The sequence below is a fragment of the Schistocerca serialis genome, chromosome 1, assembly GCF_023864345.2.
Source record: "Schistocerca serialis cubense isolate TAMUIC-IGC-003099 chromosome 1, iqSchSeri2.2, whole genome shotgun sequence".
Lineage (NCBI taxonomy): Eukaryota > Metazoa > Arthropoda > Insecta > Orthoptera > Acrididae > Schistocerca > Schistocerca serialis.
In genome coordinates, this window is record NC_064638.1 from 678532217 (window position 1) to 678550483 (window position 18267).

At 39.0% G+C, this 18267-nt stretch overlaps 1 protein-coding gene across 1 annotated transcript in view; it reads right to left on the reverse strand.

Moving 5' to 3' along the window:
* The window catches only part of LOC126480210 (serine/threonine-protein kinase D1), a 232288-nt gene that overhangs the window by 73786 nt on the left and 140235 nt on the right, over nucleotides 1–18267 (reverse strand). The window contains exons 14-15 of the mRNA XM_050103847.1: nucleotides 14384–14497; nucleotides 14010–14278 (exon numbers count right to left, since the gene is read on the reverse strand). Of these exons, the coding sequence (XP_049959804.1) occupies nucleotides 14010–14278; nucleotides 14384–14497 (383 nt within the window). The remainder of the gene's footprint in view (nucleotides 1–14009; nucleotides 14279–14383; nucleotides 14498–18267) is intronic.

The window sequence follows — 18267 nt, forward strand, 5'->3', positions numbered from 1 at the left end:
CACAGTGAAGGGCTGTAATAAAGAAGTTTGAAAAGGACAAAACTACTCTATTTACTCCAGTCCTCTTTCAATAGTGACACTGTCAGTTACAGCACAACTTTCTGATAGCCGAGTTTTGCATAGGCGTTTTCTTATGTTTTGTAATCAGACATCACACTGGAGAGAACAAATTTGTTGGGCTCAGAGTTATTGTCACCTTGAAACTGTTTTACATTACAAGTCTGTTTCCTAACTATGGCCCATAATTCAGAACAGCAAAAAATGTGAATGACCTAAGCCAGTAACCAGGTTAAAAAAAAAATAGCTATGAAAATGCAATTACACGAAGTATACATATCAAAAGAAGGAATGTTTTAAGTAGAGAGTAGCCTTGATTGTATGGAGAAATTAACACAGTGCTCTTGGTTGCTGGATAAGGAACTGCTTGGCAGCTGTGATGCACCTGGCACCTGTTACAATACTCTACACTGTATCATTGCACTGATCAATCGTGCTGCAAGACTGCTGTCTGTGATGACAGCAGATGACATCGTGGAAGACACCATACCAGCCCCCTCGGTAGAAGCACGGCGTCAGTATTGAGAAAGTGAGCAGCAAAATGTATCCTATGTCCGGAATCAGTCATTCATGCCAGTGATTGTGAGTTGTTCAGCCAGAGCTGCACTTCAGGCAACAGATGGGTTGCAGGTTCTGGAGGCAAATACTGTCCTTGACTGGTTGTGTATGGTGGTGCTTCTTTGAACACGTACATAGGCTTCACTCTACTGATTGAACAGTATACTCTTTGCTGTTCCATAAAATGTCCACAGTCTGCACATCTCGTTCTAACGTGTCGCACAGGCTGATGTACAGGCTGTAAAGTTGGCTTCGTTCCCTTAGCATGGAGTATGGCATATGAGATGTCTCTAATTGTTGTATACTTAACATTGTGTTGTGTCATGGTGAGAAGCTTTTGATGGGTTGATTTGAGCAATGTGTTCAGTAGCTGTAGAAAGAACTGTAGTTGGACTTGTGTAGCTTCAAGCATCGTGTTTGTGTCAATGTACTCACCTGAAAGATGTAATGTTTCTCTGTAAACTAGTTCTGTGGCCGAGGATTTGATATCACTTGCATGTAGTCCTCAGGTCCAGAAGTACTACTGGCAAGTCAGTCGACAAAGTGACTTCATGCCTCATGAGTGCTACTTTCGCTGAACAGTGATAGCATTCCAGCATGCCATTACTGGCTGGGTGGTAACTGCTCGTCCTATGGTGTTTACTGTTACAGAACTTGGAAAGCTGACTGAATCATTCTGATTCGGATTGCAGTCCATGATCATATACCTGGGTGACACATGTTGTGAATGCTGTTGAACACTTGATTGTGGAATGCTGGTTGGAGAAAAAGGCAGTGTCTTCTACTTGGAGATGTTGCAATACACTTTTGAATCTACTTTGGGATCATCATCAATAAGTTTCTGCTGTAGTGATGAAGCAGCATTGTTAATGAAGGTGCGGAGTTCATCATCCTCCTGCTGTGCTTTTGCTAATGCCACAGAATCAATCAGGTCTTCTACATTGCTGGTGTGCAAAACAAAGTCTGCTACGATTTTGCCAATACCACAGATATGTAGAACGTCAGTACTGAACTGTACCACGAACTCAAGTTGACTGAAATGGCATGGAGAGCAATTGGTGCTGTTCTGTTTAAACGGGTAAATCAAAGACTTATGGTCTGAAAATATCGTGAATAAAGGGGCCTCTATCTGTGGGAGAAAATACTGAACGGGCTCATATACTGCTAATAGCGCATGGTCTTAAGCACTCCACTTCCTCTATGACTGCGGCAGTTCATGTGCAAAAACGTTAATGGCTGCCATGTAATATCTACTCGTTGTTGTAGTGCTGTTCCAACATCTGTCCGACTCATGTCAACAACCAAGGCTAAGGGCGCATCTAGTTCAGGGTGAGCTATAAGCGTTGCTTTTAGCCGCACTCTGCTTAACACTGTCAAACACGCTACACATCGCTTCTGTCCATTGTACCAGGGAGTTGTCTTTCACTTTTGGTCCAGAAAGCACTGCAGTCAACAGTTCCTGTATATCAACAGTATGCGGAATGCAAGAGTTTCTGAACTAATATTGATCGCAAGGTTGAGTGCAGCAACCAAGGGCAAAAAGAATGAAAGGATCATGTGGCATTGTTGCCTGGGAGGCCCTGTCTGGGGAAGTTCTGCGACTGGGTGCAAGTCTTATTTCAGGTGACACCACATTGGGTGACTTGTGCGCCAGTGGTGATGAGATGATGAGGATGATGACAACACAACACCCAGTCCACGGGCACAGAAAATCTCCAACTCGACCGGGAATCGAACCCAGGGTCACAACATGGAAGGCAAGCACATTACCACTCAGCTAAGCAGGCGGACTACCAAGGGCATAATGGTGGCCACAGGCACAATGGCTTTTATCAGTAATGTGCACCAATTTTTAGATAAGAAGACATTATTCTTCTGGCACACCATCTCAACAGCAGCTACTCAGAATCTACATATTCAAGGCAAGGAAGGTCTTAAGTTGTTGTTGTTGTTGTCTTCAGTCCTGAGATTGGTTTGATGCAGCCCTCCATGCTACTCTATCCTGTGCAAGCTTCATCATCTCCCAGTACCTACTGCAACCTACATCCTTCTGAATCTGTTTAGTGTATTCATCTCTTGGTCTCCCTCTATGATTTTTACCCTCCACGGTGCCTTCCAATACTAAATTGGTGATCCCTTGATGCCTCAGAACATGTTCTACCAACCGATCCCTTCTTCTGGTCAAGTTGTGCCACAAACTTCTCTTCTCCCCAATCCTATTCACCCCATTAGTTACATGATCTACCCATCTAATCTTCAGCATTCTTCTGTAGCACCACATTTCGAAAGCTTCTATTCTCTTCTTGTCCAAACTATTTATCATCCATGTTTCACTTCCATACATGGCTACACTCCATACAAATACTTTCAGAAATGACTTCCTGACACTTAAATCTATACTCGATGTTAACAAATTTCTCTTCTTCAGAAACGCTTTCCTTGCCATTCCCAGTCAACATTTTATATCCTCTCTACTTCGATCATCATTAGTTATTTTGCTCCCCAAATAACAAAACTCCTTTACTACTTTAAGTGTCTCGTTTCTTAATCTAATTCCTTCAGTATCACCCGATTTAATTCGACTACATTCCATTATCCTCGTTTTGCTTTTGTTGATGTTCATCTTATACCCTCCTTTCATGACACTGTCCATTCTGTTCAACTGCTCTTCCAAGTCCTTTGATGTCTCTGACAAAATTACAATGTCATCGGCGAACCTCAAAGTTTTTATTTCTTCTCCGTGGATTTTAATACCTACTCCGAATTTTCTTTTGTTTCCTTCACTGCTTGCTCAATATACAGATCGGGGATAGGCTACAACCCTGTCTCACTCCCTTCCCAACCACTGCATCCCTTTCATGCCCCTCGACTCTTATAACTGCCATCTGGTTTCTGTACAAATTGTAAATAGCCTTTCGCTCCCTGTATTTTACCCCTGCCACCTTCAGAATTTGAAAGAGAGTGTTCCAGTCAACATTGTCAAAAGCTTTTTCTAAGTCTACAAATGCTAGAAATGTAGGTTTGCCTTTCCTTAATCTAGCTTCTAAGATAAGTCGTAGGGTCAGTATTGCCTCACGTGTTCCAATATTTCTACGGAATCCAAACTGATCTTCCCCGAGGTCAGCTTCTACCAGTTTTTCCGTTCGTCTGTAGAGAATACGCGTAGGTATTTTGCAACTGTGACTTATTAAACTGATAGTTCGGTAATTTTCACATCTGTCAGCACCTGCCTTCTTTGGGATTGGAATTATTATATTCTTCTTGAAGTCTGAAGGTATTTCGCCTGTCTCATACATCTCTCACCAGATGGTAGAGTTTTGTCAGCACTGGCTCGCCCAAGGCCGTCAGTAGTTCTAATGGAATGTTGTCTACTCCCGGGGCCTTGTTTCAACTCAGGTCTTTCAGTGCTCTGTCAAACTCTTCACGCAGTATCATATCTCCCATTTCATCTTCATCTACATCCTCTTCCATTTCCATAATATTGTCCTCAAGTACATTGCCTTTGTATAGACCCTCTATATACTCCCTCCACCTACTGCTTTCCCTTCTTTGCTTAGAACTGGGTTTCCATCTGAGCTCTTGATATTCATACAAGTGGTTCTCTTTTCTCCAAAGGTCTCTTTAATTTTCCTGTAGGCAGTATCTATCTTACCCCTAGTGAGATAAGCCTCTACATCCTTACATTTGTCCTCTAGCCTTCCCTGCTTAGCCATTTTGCACTTCCTGTCGATCTCATTTTTGAGACGTTTGTATTCCTTTTTGCCTGCTTCATTTACTGCATTTTTATATTTTCTCCTTTCATCAATTAAATTCAATATTTCTTCTGTTACCCAAGGATTTCTACAAGCCCTCGTCTTTTTACCTACTAGGTCCTCTGCTGCCTTCACTACCCATTCTTCTTCTACTGTATTTCTTTCCCTCATTCCTGTCAATTGTTCCCTTATGCTCTCCCTGAAACTCTGTACAACCTCTGGTTTAGTCAGTTTATCCAGGTCCCATCTCCTTAAATTCCCACCTTTTTGCAGTTTCTTCAGTTTTAATCTACAGTTCATAGCCAATAGATTGTGGTCAGAGTCCACATCTGCCCCTGGAAATGTCTTACAATTTAAAACCTGGTTCCTAAATCTCTGTCTTACCATTATACAATCTATCTGAAACCTGTCAGTATCTCCAGGCTTCTTCCATGTATATGACCTTCTTTTGTGATTCTTGAACCAAGTGTTAGCTATGATTAAGTTGTGCTCTGTGCAAAATTCTATCAGGTGGCTTCCTCTTTCATTTCTTAGCCCCAATCCATATTCACCTATTACGTTTTCTTCTCTCCCTTTTCCTACTACCGAATTCCAGTCACCCATGACTATTAAGTTAAATTACAGAATCAGAAGTGCAGAGATCTCAATCAGTATTATCAAATATGTGACGCAGATCTGAATAATGAAATAATTCACACTAATGGTTTTAAATAGTTCTAAATCTTTACAAGTTCCTACTTCCACTATTCAAGTAACTTCATGAATTAATTTGAGTACAAAAAGGTAATTTTTTTTAAATGTACGGCACTGAACGCTTCCTGAGAGCTACAGAACAATAAATGGAATCAATGGTCACTTTTTTTACTATACGTCTGCTGAAGAAGCAGTTTTATTAAAGTAATTTTTACAGGAGTTTAATATTAAAATGATCAGTAAAATGATAGCTTTTTTGGTCACATTGCAATTGCACAGCAGAATCTCATGTTAGTAGTGAATATGCTACAAGTGTCAGCTTACCCATCTTGTGTTTGAGTTTGCGGAATGTTAACGTAAAAATACAGAAACATTTCAGTAAAAGTATAAGTATTTCATTTAAAGCAAAGAACTCAAGTTCAAAAATTTAATTACTTTAACATTTCCTTCATAAACATTGAATAAGATTTTGTTTCTTCAGAGCTGGCAACCAATCATTGTGGTTTTAGTTTCACTTTCATGGGATTTCACATGGGAAGTGACCATCACTCTAGTTGAACCTCACTGACCAAGTCTCACTGAGGCTATCTGCTATTGTGGTGGCTTATTGGAATCATAATGCAGTGAGATAGTACATAAGATAAGAATGGTGTTATTTCATGAGACGATTAAAACAGTGCTCTATCGCAGATCAAACTACCTGATTACCTCTGTTTTGGTGACAATAATTACCTGGTTAAAAATTCACTACATTTTTGTAATTTACAAGATGAGATGAATTTCATATTTTTAAGTGAATAAATAAGTATATGCTCTTCTGAGTGAATAACAGAGTAATTGCACGGCAGTGACATATGCGAAGCTGGGCAGGTGGCTAAAGTTTTCTGTGGCAGTCTCACAGCCAGCGATCTATCTATCTATCTATGTATCTATATCCGAATCCCACTCCAGCTACGGCCGGGTCTGGGTGCTGACGAGTCCTCTCCATTTGGCTCAGTCCTCCCACCACTTTTCTTCCTCCACTTGCTGCCAGGTCATACCTCTCCTTTCAACAGATATTCTCACTCCCATTTTCCACCGTGTTCTTGGGCGCCCTCTAGGTCTTTTCCCATCCATCTTTAGTTCTTCCATAATTTTGGGGAGCCTCTGCCCATGCATCCTCTTAACATGCCCATACCATCTTAATCTCTTTCTTTCAATTTCTTCTCTCATACTTTTTTGTTTGAGGTCCTTTCTAATCTCTACATTCCTTACTCTGTCCATTCTTGTTTTTCCCTTAACTGCTCTGAGAAATTTCATTTCCCCTGCTTGCAGTCTGCTCCAGTCCCTTTCTGTCATTGTCCATGTTTCTCCACCATAGGTGACAATAGGGATGTAATAAATCTTATACATAAGGAGTTTTGCTCTTTCTGAAACTTCATTATTCCAAATCAGATGTTTTATTGTTTGGTAGAAATTGCCTCCCTTCTGTAACCTCCTATTAATTTCGTTAGTTATTCTTCCATCCCTAGATATTTCACTCCCTAAATAAGTGAAACGTTCTACCACTTTGAGGGGTTCTCGATTCAAGGTAATATTTCCATTGATTCCTTTCTCCTTCCAAATACCATTACTTCACTCTTATCTTTATTTATTTTTAATCCATACCTTTTCATCGTTTCCTTCCACGCATCAAGCTGTAACTGTACATATACTCTTTATCACCCCATATTACCATATCATCTGCAAAAATCATCTTTTTGTCTTTTTCTTTTACTATATCTTTAACTGCCCTATTCATTCCCTCCATCACAACATTAAAAAGCGCAGGAGATAGAATACTTCCTTGCTTAAGTCCTTGTATTATTTCGAAGTATTCAGAGTTCCCCAATGGTGTTCTAATTCTACAATTGTGGCCTCTGTACATTGTCTTTATAACATTAATGTATCCATCTTCTATATCTATCTTCTTCAGTTCGTCCCAGAGTCTTTCCCTGTTAACTGAGTCATATGCCTTTTCTATGTCTATAAAAACCATTATCACCCTCTTGTTATGCTCCCAACTTTTTTCCATCAGTTGACGGATAGAAAATATCAGGTCTACCATGCTCCTTCCTTTCCTAAACCCATGCTGTTCTTCACTCAGCTCCTTTTCTATCTTTTCACTTATTCGATTTAGTAAAATTCTTTCCAAAATCTTGGCTGTATGGCTCATGAGGGTTATTCCTCTGTAGTTTTTACAAAGTCTTTTATTGCCTTTCTTGAAGATGGGAACAATGTCTCCTGTTCTCCAGTCGTCAGGTATTTTACTATTTCTCCACACGCTTGACAGTACTCTATACAGCCACTGCATTCCCACTGGACCTGCTGCTCTTATCATGTCCACTGATACTTCATCAGGTCCTGGGGCTTTCCCCCCATTCATCTTCTTCACAGCTTTTTCCATTTCTTCCCGTGTAATTTGTCCTAATTCTGCCTCCCAACTTCTCTCAATTTCTTCATTATTTGTTGTTTCCTCATGTACCTGCTCCTCAGCGTTTAACAGCTTCTTAAAATGTTCTTTCCAGAGATCTTTTATATTCCCTGGATCTTCAATAATGGTACCGTCCTCTGTTTCCATCTTTACTGGTGCTTCAGAAGCCTTCCTTTTATTTTTCATCATTTTATAGAACATTTTCTTATTGCTCTTCACATCTTCTTCAAGTTTTTTTGTAAACTCTTCCCATGCCTTTTTCTTTGCTGTTTCCACTATTTCTTTGCACTTCTTCTTTTCCTATATATATCTTTTATGGTCTTCGTCATTTTTAGTTTTCCACCATTTTCTCCATGCTCCATTTTTTCTTCTAACTGCTTGGATTGTGGTATCATCCCACCAACTTGTCTGTCTTATTTTTTCCTTTCCAGATGTTCTGCCACATACTTTTTGTGCTGCTTCGACTAAAGTGTCTTTGAATAAACTCCATTCTTTTTCTACATCGTAGAAAACTTCTTTTGGAAATTTTTGTGTTATTAATTCTCTGTACTTCTCAGCACATTCACTCACAGCCAGCGATAGCGGCAAAAAAGAGGTGGACACACAGACAATAGAGACAGTGCAAGCCACTGGAATCGTAAACCTTCCTCCAAGAAAACAATTTCCTCAAGTAATACAACATGCGTAATGGATGTGGTGATAAGTGCACAGACATGTAAGCTAATGTCTTTTCTTAGTTGAAACTGACAGACAGTATTACAAAAAAGATAAAATAGATCACTCTTACACAAACTTACAATTCTCATCTTGTCGATATGAGCTCACGTAGTGAATTATAGCCATTGAAAAACAACCAACAGTTCGGCCATGTACCCCATTTCTGTGTGACCTGTTACAAAAAATGCATGATCAGTTGACTTTAACTTTGGATGGTTCTCACAATGAGTGATATACATAGACAGAAATGTAGAGTTCTTCTGCTGATCCCACATCCAGCTAACTTCAACTTCACTTGCAAATTTCTGGTAGTGCCACAATGTAAATACAGAAACATGATGATTTTAGCTGATCCTCTTTAACTGCCTCTCTCATTCTACAAGTAACAAGTGTTGTCTTGATTTCTTAGGTTGTATATGGTGAAATTGTATAGTCAGTTTTCTCAGGTAGAACATTCGCTCACAAGGTCCCTTAGGCATATTTAACATAGCTTATAGATCCAAATTTACAGTCAGAACACTTATTTCCCTTTGTGCTAACATTTTGTCTTCACTGTACTTCTTTCAAGCCAGATCTCTTCTCTGCAAATGTTTATCACAATCTTCTTGTTTGCTGTTTGAGGAGCTTCTCACTCACAGTAAGGCATCTAAATGCAGTTCATTTGCAACATTATCTTTCTTTAGTTTAAAGGCTCCTGAATTGTACTCACAGAATATTTGCAAATAATGCAGTCTTATAAATGGCTACACTATTGGAATACACTTTTGTCCAGCAAGAATGCTGTGTATAACGAACTGTCCTTTTGCTCTCGTAGACCAACACCTTCAACCTATTACCTGGAACCTACCCTCCTATATAAAAGACCATTTCCTCCACCAACTCCACACAGTTCCTGTCCCTTTACAACATGGTACCCTGTTTGTCACTACTGATGCCACCTCGCTTTACACTAACATTCCTACTGCCCATGGCCTTACCACTACTGAACACTAGCTTTCACAATGCTCAACCGATTCCAAACCAAATCAACAACCTCCTTCCTTGTCACCATTACCTACAAACAAATCTGGAGGGTGGCTATGGGCACCCATATGGCACCATTCTATGCCGACATATTCATGGGCCATCTAGAGGAATCCTTCCTAAAAACCCAGAATCCTAAATCCCTCACCTGGTTCAGATTCATTGATGACATCTTTGCTATATAGATCAAAGGTGAGGACACCCTATCCAAATTCTTCCAGAACCACAACTTCTCCCCCATCTGCTTCACTTGGTCCCACTCAAACCAACAAGCCACCTACCTAGATGTTGACCTCCACCTCAGAGATGGCTGCATCAGTACCTCTGTCCATATCTAACCTACTAACCACCAGGAACATGTCCACTTCGACAGCTTCCACCCGTTCTATACCAAGAAGTCCCTTCTGTACAGCCTAGCCATCCATGATCATCACATCTGCAGTGACGAGCAGTCCCTCTCAAAATATACTGAGGGTCTCACTGAAGCCTTCATTGACTGTAATTATCCTCCCAACCTGGTACAAAAATATATCTCCTGTGCCTTATCCTTCCAGTCTCCCACCCCCTCCCAAAGTCCCACCGTCCGGCAACAGAGGAGCATTCCCCTCGTAACTCAGTACCTCTCAGGACAGGAGCAACTGAATTACATTCTTTGCCAGGGTTTTGATTACCTCTTGTCACACCCTAAAATGAGAAATGTCCTGCCCACTATCCTTCCCACCCCTCCCACAGTGGTATTCTGCCATCCACCAAACCTACACAATATCCTCATCCATCCTTACACATCTCCTGCTCCCAATCCCTTACCTCATGGTTCACACCCTGTCCCATACATCCTCCCACCACCACCTACTCCAGTCCGGTCCCAAACATCACCTATCCCACCAAAGGCAGGGCTACCTGTGAAACCAGTCATGTGGTCTACAAGCTAAACCGCAACCACTGTGCTGCATTCTATGTGGGCATGACAACCACCAACGTCTGTCCACATGAATGGCCACCGACAAACTGTGGCCAAGAAACAAGTGGACCACCCTGTTGCTGAACATGCTGCCAAACATGATATCCTTTATTTCAATGACTGCTTCACAGCCTTTGCCATATGGATCCTTCCCACCAACACCAGCTTTTCTGAACTGCACAGGAGGGAACTTTCCCTCCAATAGACCCTACATTCCCATAACCCTCCTTGCCTCAACCTTCGTTAAGTCACTGTCTTCATTCACCCAGCCCCTCCCTGTTTCCATTCCAGCGTTACACAGCCGGCATTCCACCATCACACCCAGTCCTTTTATTTCTCTCCTTTCCCACTGCTTCTCTGCCCACCTCTCCCATGCCCTCCATCTAACCTACAGCACTTCACTGTCCGCCACCCCCACCACACTATCCCTCCTCCTCCCCGCCCCAGCCTACTTCTTATCCCCACCCAACTGCCACTCCCATCATGCGCTGGTGTTGCTGCTCACAGTGTGGTTTCAGTTGCCTGAGACTGCAATCGTGTGTGTGTGTGTGTGTGTGTGTGTGTGTGTGTGTGTGTGTGTGTGTGTGTTCTATTTTCGATGAAGGCCTTAATGGCCAAAGGCTTTCATTGTGACAGGCTTTTTGTTACGTTTATTTGCGACTCAGCATCTCCGCTATATGGTGAGCAGCAACTTTCCTTTTTGTAATATTGTTACATTCCGTCCTGGATTTTCCACTGTTTGTTTGTCCTGTTAAATGAACAGCTGACATGTTATCAAACACATTGTTACAAGTGAAGTGACGTAAATAATGACGAAATACTTTGCATGTAAGAAAACTTCTAAGACTACCCAGGATATTAGTGTTAGCACAATTAACTGAGGGCTTTTAACAGAGAACCAAAATCATGAATGTAGGGCATTCAATGTTGTGGCATTACCAAGTATGCCCATTTTGTACTTTCATGATAATGGACATTGCATTTTCTCCAACAAGGCAACTTATTTGAAGTTTTACCATAACAAAGAAAATGAAACTGACTGATGCATGTAAGTAAAAGTCACTATTTTCACACATCTGTTATTCTGGCGTAAGTGGACAATATAGCATCAATGCCACAAACGTTTAGTTTCCAGAGAATAATTGTCTGGTCTACAAAATCAAAGCTCTCAACAAAATCACATAAAAAGCTAACAGGATAAATTTACTTGTTCATCTTTTGCCAGGACATCATTTGTGAAGTTTCATTTATTTATTTTGTAAAAAAAAAAAAAGTTTGCAGAAGTCAAACTGAAAGGCAATTAGCAGAGCTCTGCTTCTAAAAATTCGTCAGTATATTATTTCCCAGTTATGATTACTTTAATTATGCTTACAGTGTTGCAAATTAACACACCACTAATAACAGAAAGAAGGTCAAAAAAATTGCTTTGGTTATAGTATTCAGCTGATGTATACTATTGCATTATGAATAATTGAAGGACCAAGAGTAACAACTCACTCAATAATTGAACTGCTGAGTCATAGATAGGCATATAAAAAAAGAAAAAGAACAGCTAGCTGTCAGGCAAATCTTAAATCTTCCTATCTTCCTCCAAGGCCTGGGCACAGCGTCCCCCCCTCCCTGTGGCTATTAACAACTCAGCATGGTGAATGTTCAGTGAGTTGTTACCTTTACTCCTTAACTTATTTATGATCCATATTACTATTGCATCTGCGTGAGAAAACTATATAATTACAAGGAGAACAGAATGGATAGCTAGTACTTGCAATCAGAATGTGAAATTTCAAGTACTTGTCAACAAAAACACTTGAAATGGAAAAATCTGCATCCAGCTTCTGGATATTATACAATTTTTTTTCCCCAGAGAGGAAGGAGGCATGTATTGGGGAAGGTTGGAAAAAAGTGGCAAGGCACTAATAACCAAGTGGAGAGGACTTCACTTATAATTCTAGATAATTAATTCTTATGCAGATATATGGATATCTATTTGCTGTAAAAAAAACAACAACTTTCTGTCAGTTCTATACTCTGGAAAGTACAAAGTAATGTTTTAGTTCACACAATCATTATGTACAACAATCAGTAGGAGTTAAGATTAAATTATAGCTTAAATTAGTTTTTAATCTACAGCTACAGAATGTGAGATATTTCAACTGTAAACCATTTCAAATGAAAACTTTTGATTATATATGTGATGATTCCATTGGACACTTAGGCCACGAGATTGTTACTTATACTAGAATGATTAAAGAATTGAAATATAGCACATAGCCAATTCTACTTAGTAACTGTGATTGACTTTTTTAGTTGTTTAAAATATAATTCTTTTTTAGTTGTTTAAAATATAATTCATGCATTTTCTCTCCTTTTTGTTTTTGTTACAAGGATTGTTGCAATCTCCAGATTCATAGAAATTTCAGAAGATGAGTGAAAGATGTCAATTTTATATCACAGCAATTAATTATGTGGCTGCAGCAACAGAGTACGCTGCTATGCAGCAAGGAAAATCCAGCTATGAAGGGTAGTAACTAATAACTGAATACAGTGAGAAAACATTCATTCTTGTTTTTGTGTGTAACCAATGTCAACATTCTCATAAAGAGATCACGCTTATATTAGAGAACTCTGACACTGAATCAGGAATGGACTTCTGCAATAAAGTTAATGGTTTTGTAATAGATGAAGACCAAGTCATGAATGAATGGTGGGATGGTAGAGACGGAAGCTTTTTACCAAGCTTCATCAGGAGCCATTAATCATCTCAGCTGGATTAGTAAAATCGTTCATAATTCAGGATAGCCACTACAGATGATCATAATGAAATAACATTAACATGCATCAACACAAGCTGGAAGAAAGTAGGCAGTGAGTATCCAAAAAGATAAAGGAGATTCACAAATATTCTGCTAAGATCAGACTCTTGGTGCTCTATGGCATTTCAATTATTGAGTGTGATATCTAGTGGGTTGGAGAAAATTGCTGTAATTATGCATGTCAAGGTGTCTCTTGAAATAAATGTATTTCGAAGAATGATTACAGGATGGACACATTGAATCCAAAGTTCATCAAAAACACTTCTTTTCTTTGTGGTGGTGGTGGTGGTGGTGGTGGTGGTGGTGGTGGGGTGGTAGGGGGGGGGGGGGGGTGAGATGGCAAATCAACCTGATCTGAATGTCTGTAATTAGCAAGAAATTTGCCTATGTGAAGGAAACATCGTTAAACTTCTGATGAGGTAAAGCAACACAAAGCTGGAAAATGCCTTTAGGACTGACTTGGCACTTGAAAACATGTCTTGATTGTATACCAAAGAAAGAAAAATGAGCACGTAATTCTTATACACGGCAATAATGTAAAAGAGAAAGAAGAAATTAAAATATTTACCTCCTGATATCAAGACAAATCAGAAAGTTGACACAACTGAGGAACTGACCCACAAATATAGTGCACAGTCTGCATGGAGGATACGTATCTTCTGCATTATCTTGTATAAAGTGGCAGTTGACTTGTATAATTTAAAAAATTATCTAGTGCAATATACCAGAATAACTTAAGCTAATGGCTGATAACTGGGATGATGGTGGCAATTTTAAGTAACAATTAGGCACACAAAACCTGGACGCACTAAATATTACGTTACTGAACGCATTATTTAAAAAAATTGCCACTGAAATTAATTCTGAATAATATTCTTTGTAAGTCAGACCATGTTCAGCACCTGTTAATAAGATGACAAACATTTCCCATATGTATACACACTTAGTAATAGAGGAAGACACAAGGTATTTAATTACTGCACCTGTGTTATAAGGAATTTAGTTATCCGTTCACTTAATCGCCCACGTTCACTTGAAAGAATCATTTCTAGCATATCACCCTTCAATTTTTCCATGACAACAAATATTCTCTCTGGAGTCTCAAACATTCGTTCAAGATTTACAACACCTGCATGGCAGATGGTGTGTAAAATTGATACTTCATTTTTCAATTGAGCTTCCTGCTTTGTTGGAAACCTTGATTTATCAATTACTTTTATAGCAACAGCTCTACCTGTTTTTCTATGTACACCTGAAATGCAAGCACACGTGTTATAACAGCCAGTGAGTAAAATTCTTGTACAGAGTTACTAAGAATGTGAAGTACAATTTCTTTAAAAAAAAAAAAACTATTTACCTCCATAAACTGTTCCGAATTGCCCTGAACCAAGAACCTCATCTGGGAAAATCTGGTAAACTTGGCTCATGTCAGTCACTCTTTCATCGGATTCGCCTGTGCTATTATCTGCATCTTTAAAAAAATATGCAGTAAAATGAAACTATGCACTAATGTAGAAACAGCAGACAATATTACAGAGAGAACAATAAAATAATGGCAGAATAAATAAAGCTATGCTGTCATGCACATAATTTTCATCAGAGACAAGGGTATTGCCAGGAGTCACCCAGGGAAGTGTGATAGGGCTGCTGTTGTTCTCTACATACATAAATGATTTGGTGGACAGGGTGGGCAGCAATCTGCGGTTGTTTGCTGATGATGCCGTAGTGTACGGTAAGGTACCTAAGCTGAGTGACTGTTGGAAGATACAAGATGATTTAGACAAAATTTCCAGTTGGTGTGATTAATGCCAGCTAGCTCTAAATGTGGAAAAATGTAAGTTAATGTGGATGAGCAGGAAGAACAAACCTGTAAAGTTCAGATACAGTATTACTAGAGACCTAGATACTGTCAAGTTGTTTAAATATCTGGGTGCAGCATTGCAAAGCAGTATGAGAGGGAACACACACGTGAAAACTGTGGTAGGGAAGGTAAATGGTTGGCTTCGGTTTATTGGGAGAATTTTAAGAAAGAGTGGTTCACTTGTAAAGGAGACCGCATGTAGGATGCTGAGGTGACCTATTTTTGAAAACTGTTCAAGTATTTGGGATCTGTACTAGGTCACACTGAAGAAAGACATCGAAGCATTTCAGAGGCGAGCGATTATATTTGTTTCTGGTAGGTTTGAACAACACATAAGTGTTACAAAGATGCTTCGGGAACTCAAACAGGAATCCCTGGAAGAAAGGTGACATTCTTTTCAAGAAACACTATCAAGAAAATTTAGAGAACTGGCATTTGAAGCTGACTGCAGAACTATTCTACTGCTGCCAACATACATTGTGCTTAAGGACTACAAAGATAAGATACGATAAATTAAGGCTCACACAGTACCCTGCACAGTCTTTTTCGCTTGCTTTATTTGTAAGTGGAACAGGAGAGGAAATGAGAAGGAATGGTACAGGGTACCCTCCACCACACACTCTACGGTGGTTTGCGGCGTATGTGGATAAACAATTTGACATAATGAAAGGAAGTTTATTTACTTCGCTACATGTTCCATAAATCTACTAGTGTGTGCTCATGCAAGGATGGAGAATGAGATGAAACGTGTAACGTGCAATCACATCATATGCTTAGATCATTGGGTTTGAGCTATCAAGTAAAAAAGGACCTTATTATTAATTATACAACATACACCATACAATTTTTCAATTACAAACAGAAAAGCAAGAAAAATCATAAATTGAAAAGCAAATACAGAAAAAATGGCCTATTTTTATTTATCAAAATATTAATTCAGAAAATAAAAAAGTGTTAAAGATATAGTGTAAGTAGCCAGTATAACTACTTCCTCAAAAAGACTAAGACAGGATATTCTTGACAACACTGAACACTCAAATCTGACAGTCATTATTTGAATGGCAAATTATTTATTTTATGCTGATTGACTGCCCTCTAAAATTATACCACCACACATAACTGACCACAGCAACTGAATTTCAAATCACTGATAGCTCCGATATAAATTATTAAATTATTCCGATAGCAAATGTTGCTGAATTCTTCTTCCTTTTCTTTTGAGATTTTGATGTTCCCAGCTTTATATGGAGACATATATCATTTGTATTCGCTGGCTGTCATGTGTACTCCTATAGGTTTTTATGGTTGGAATGAAAGTGGTTGTAGGTGGTTAAGCTGAGGTTTCATGTAGGAAAATTTCCTGTGAATAATAAAAGAGCAGAATATCGGCAAGCAGCTAGTTGGCATTGCCCTCAAAGTTCACAGCAGTTTTGAAGTCTATAGTAATACATATATCAACAAATAATCATGTAAAGTTCTTTGTTTTGTTACCAAAAAGAGAGAGAGGTCATTGACAAACATGAGAAATAAGTGAGGATCGAAGTCCAGAGCCTTGTGGGACTTTATAATGTACCAATCTCTGGTCATAATTCATTGTCATAACCTATTTCTTCTAATCGTTCGCTGTTCACATTAAAATACTTTCTTCTGTCCGTCCCCCTACTGAAATTATAGCCATTTATCCAGTTCCAGCCTGATTCCAAGGAGGCATTATTGTCTGTTTACATCTACATTCATATTTACTGTGAAATGCGTGAAAGATGGTACTTCTCATAGAACCATGTATTATGGTTTCTTTCTATTCCACTTGTGTATGAGACTGGAAAAAATGACTGCTCATATGCCTCTGTGCACACTGTAATCATACAAACTTTTTCTCTGAAGTCTCTATGGGAAAAATACATGGAGGGGTAGAGGGGAGGGTGAAGTAGTTGTTTATTCCTTATATTCCTCACTTAATTGTGGCTCTCAGGATTTCCGGCTTCAAGTATCTGCCAATTCAGGTTTTTCAGCATTTCCGTGACACTGTCCCACGGGTCAAACAAACCTGTGGCCATTCATTTTGCCATATTTCATTATGTTTAACATCCTTTACTATTCCTATTAGTTAGTCCCACACACATTAGATAAGCACAAGGATGGGTCACACAAGAGTTCTGTACGCAAACTTGTATACCATCTGAGATTAACACTGTTTGACAGTCATTAATTTACATGAAAAAGCAAGGCTCCCAACACACTTCCACGGGGCATTCTTGAAGTTACACTTGATCTGTCAATGGATCTCTATCCAAGATTAACATTCTGTGACTCTCTACCAACAAATTCTCAATCCTTTCACAAATTTCGTTTGATACCACAACCAACCATACTTTGATTATTACATATTGGTGTGGAACTGAGTCAAAATCTCTTGTTGGAAGTCGCAAAATACTGACTACATCACTGGTGTAATCCTTGGCTTCCAGGATGTCATGTGATGGAAGTGACAGTTGGGTTCCTCAACAAGTATACAGAGACTGCCTGTTGACATATCTTGTTAACCTTCCTAAATATTCTGTCTGTGTCAATGGCTTCTAGTCAGTGCATTCCAAAACACCATTAACTTGATTAATAGTGATGTCACCTATTTAAGTCAAAACCTCGGGTATACCACCTCCCCTCCAACTGAAGCATGGCTAGTAAAGCTCTTTGGTACTCAAATGATCCTTCTGGATTACGATGGTTCAACTGTTATTTACTTATAAGCATAGAGTTAAGCAATATGCTTGAAAATGAAATTATTCTAATGGGAAGCTAGGTTATACATGAACATCAAAATTTCAACTCTGATATTCCACTAGAATTTGCCAAAAAGTTTATAATGAAGTCCCCAAGTACTATGTTTTATGTTTAAATGGGTGTACTAAAAGGAAGACTTAGCTGCTTAAAAAAAGGGCTAAGATTTCTTGAAGATGCTATACACAACGTTACAGTTGAGCAACATGAACTATTTACAGCCAATTTCATAGCAAAAAATTGAAAATGCTACTCTCAACAAAAATTATGTACACTGATTGCACTATATGTAACACTGTTCTCAACATAGATAGTAGTACCACTTATTTATTACCTTTTAAAATAAAATTATGTTGCAAAGTCACAATTACTGATCAGAAGTTTATTGTAATGTGTTGACGAATCGGCCCAAACAAATACTTATCATGTGTCCCACAAGATGTTAAGGTAAAAAAAAAAAAAGACATTGGTTTCTTCCCTGCACAAATAAGAGGTTTTTAAACTGACATTTTATGCCCTACATATTAGATATCCCTGACCATCTCTGTTTTTATTATGAACTACTACTTTTTCAAAGTCTTCATTGTTCTTCAGCATTTGCT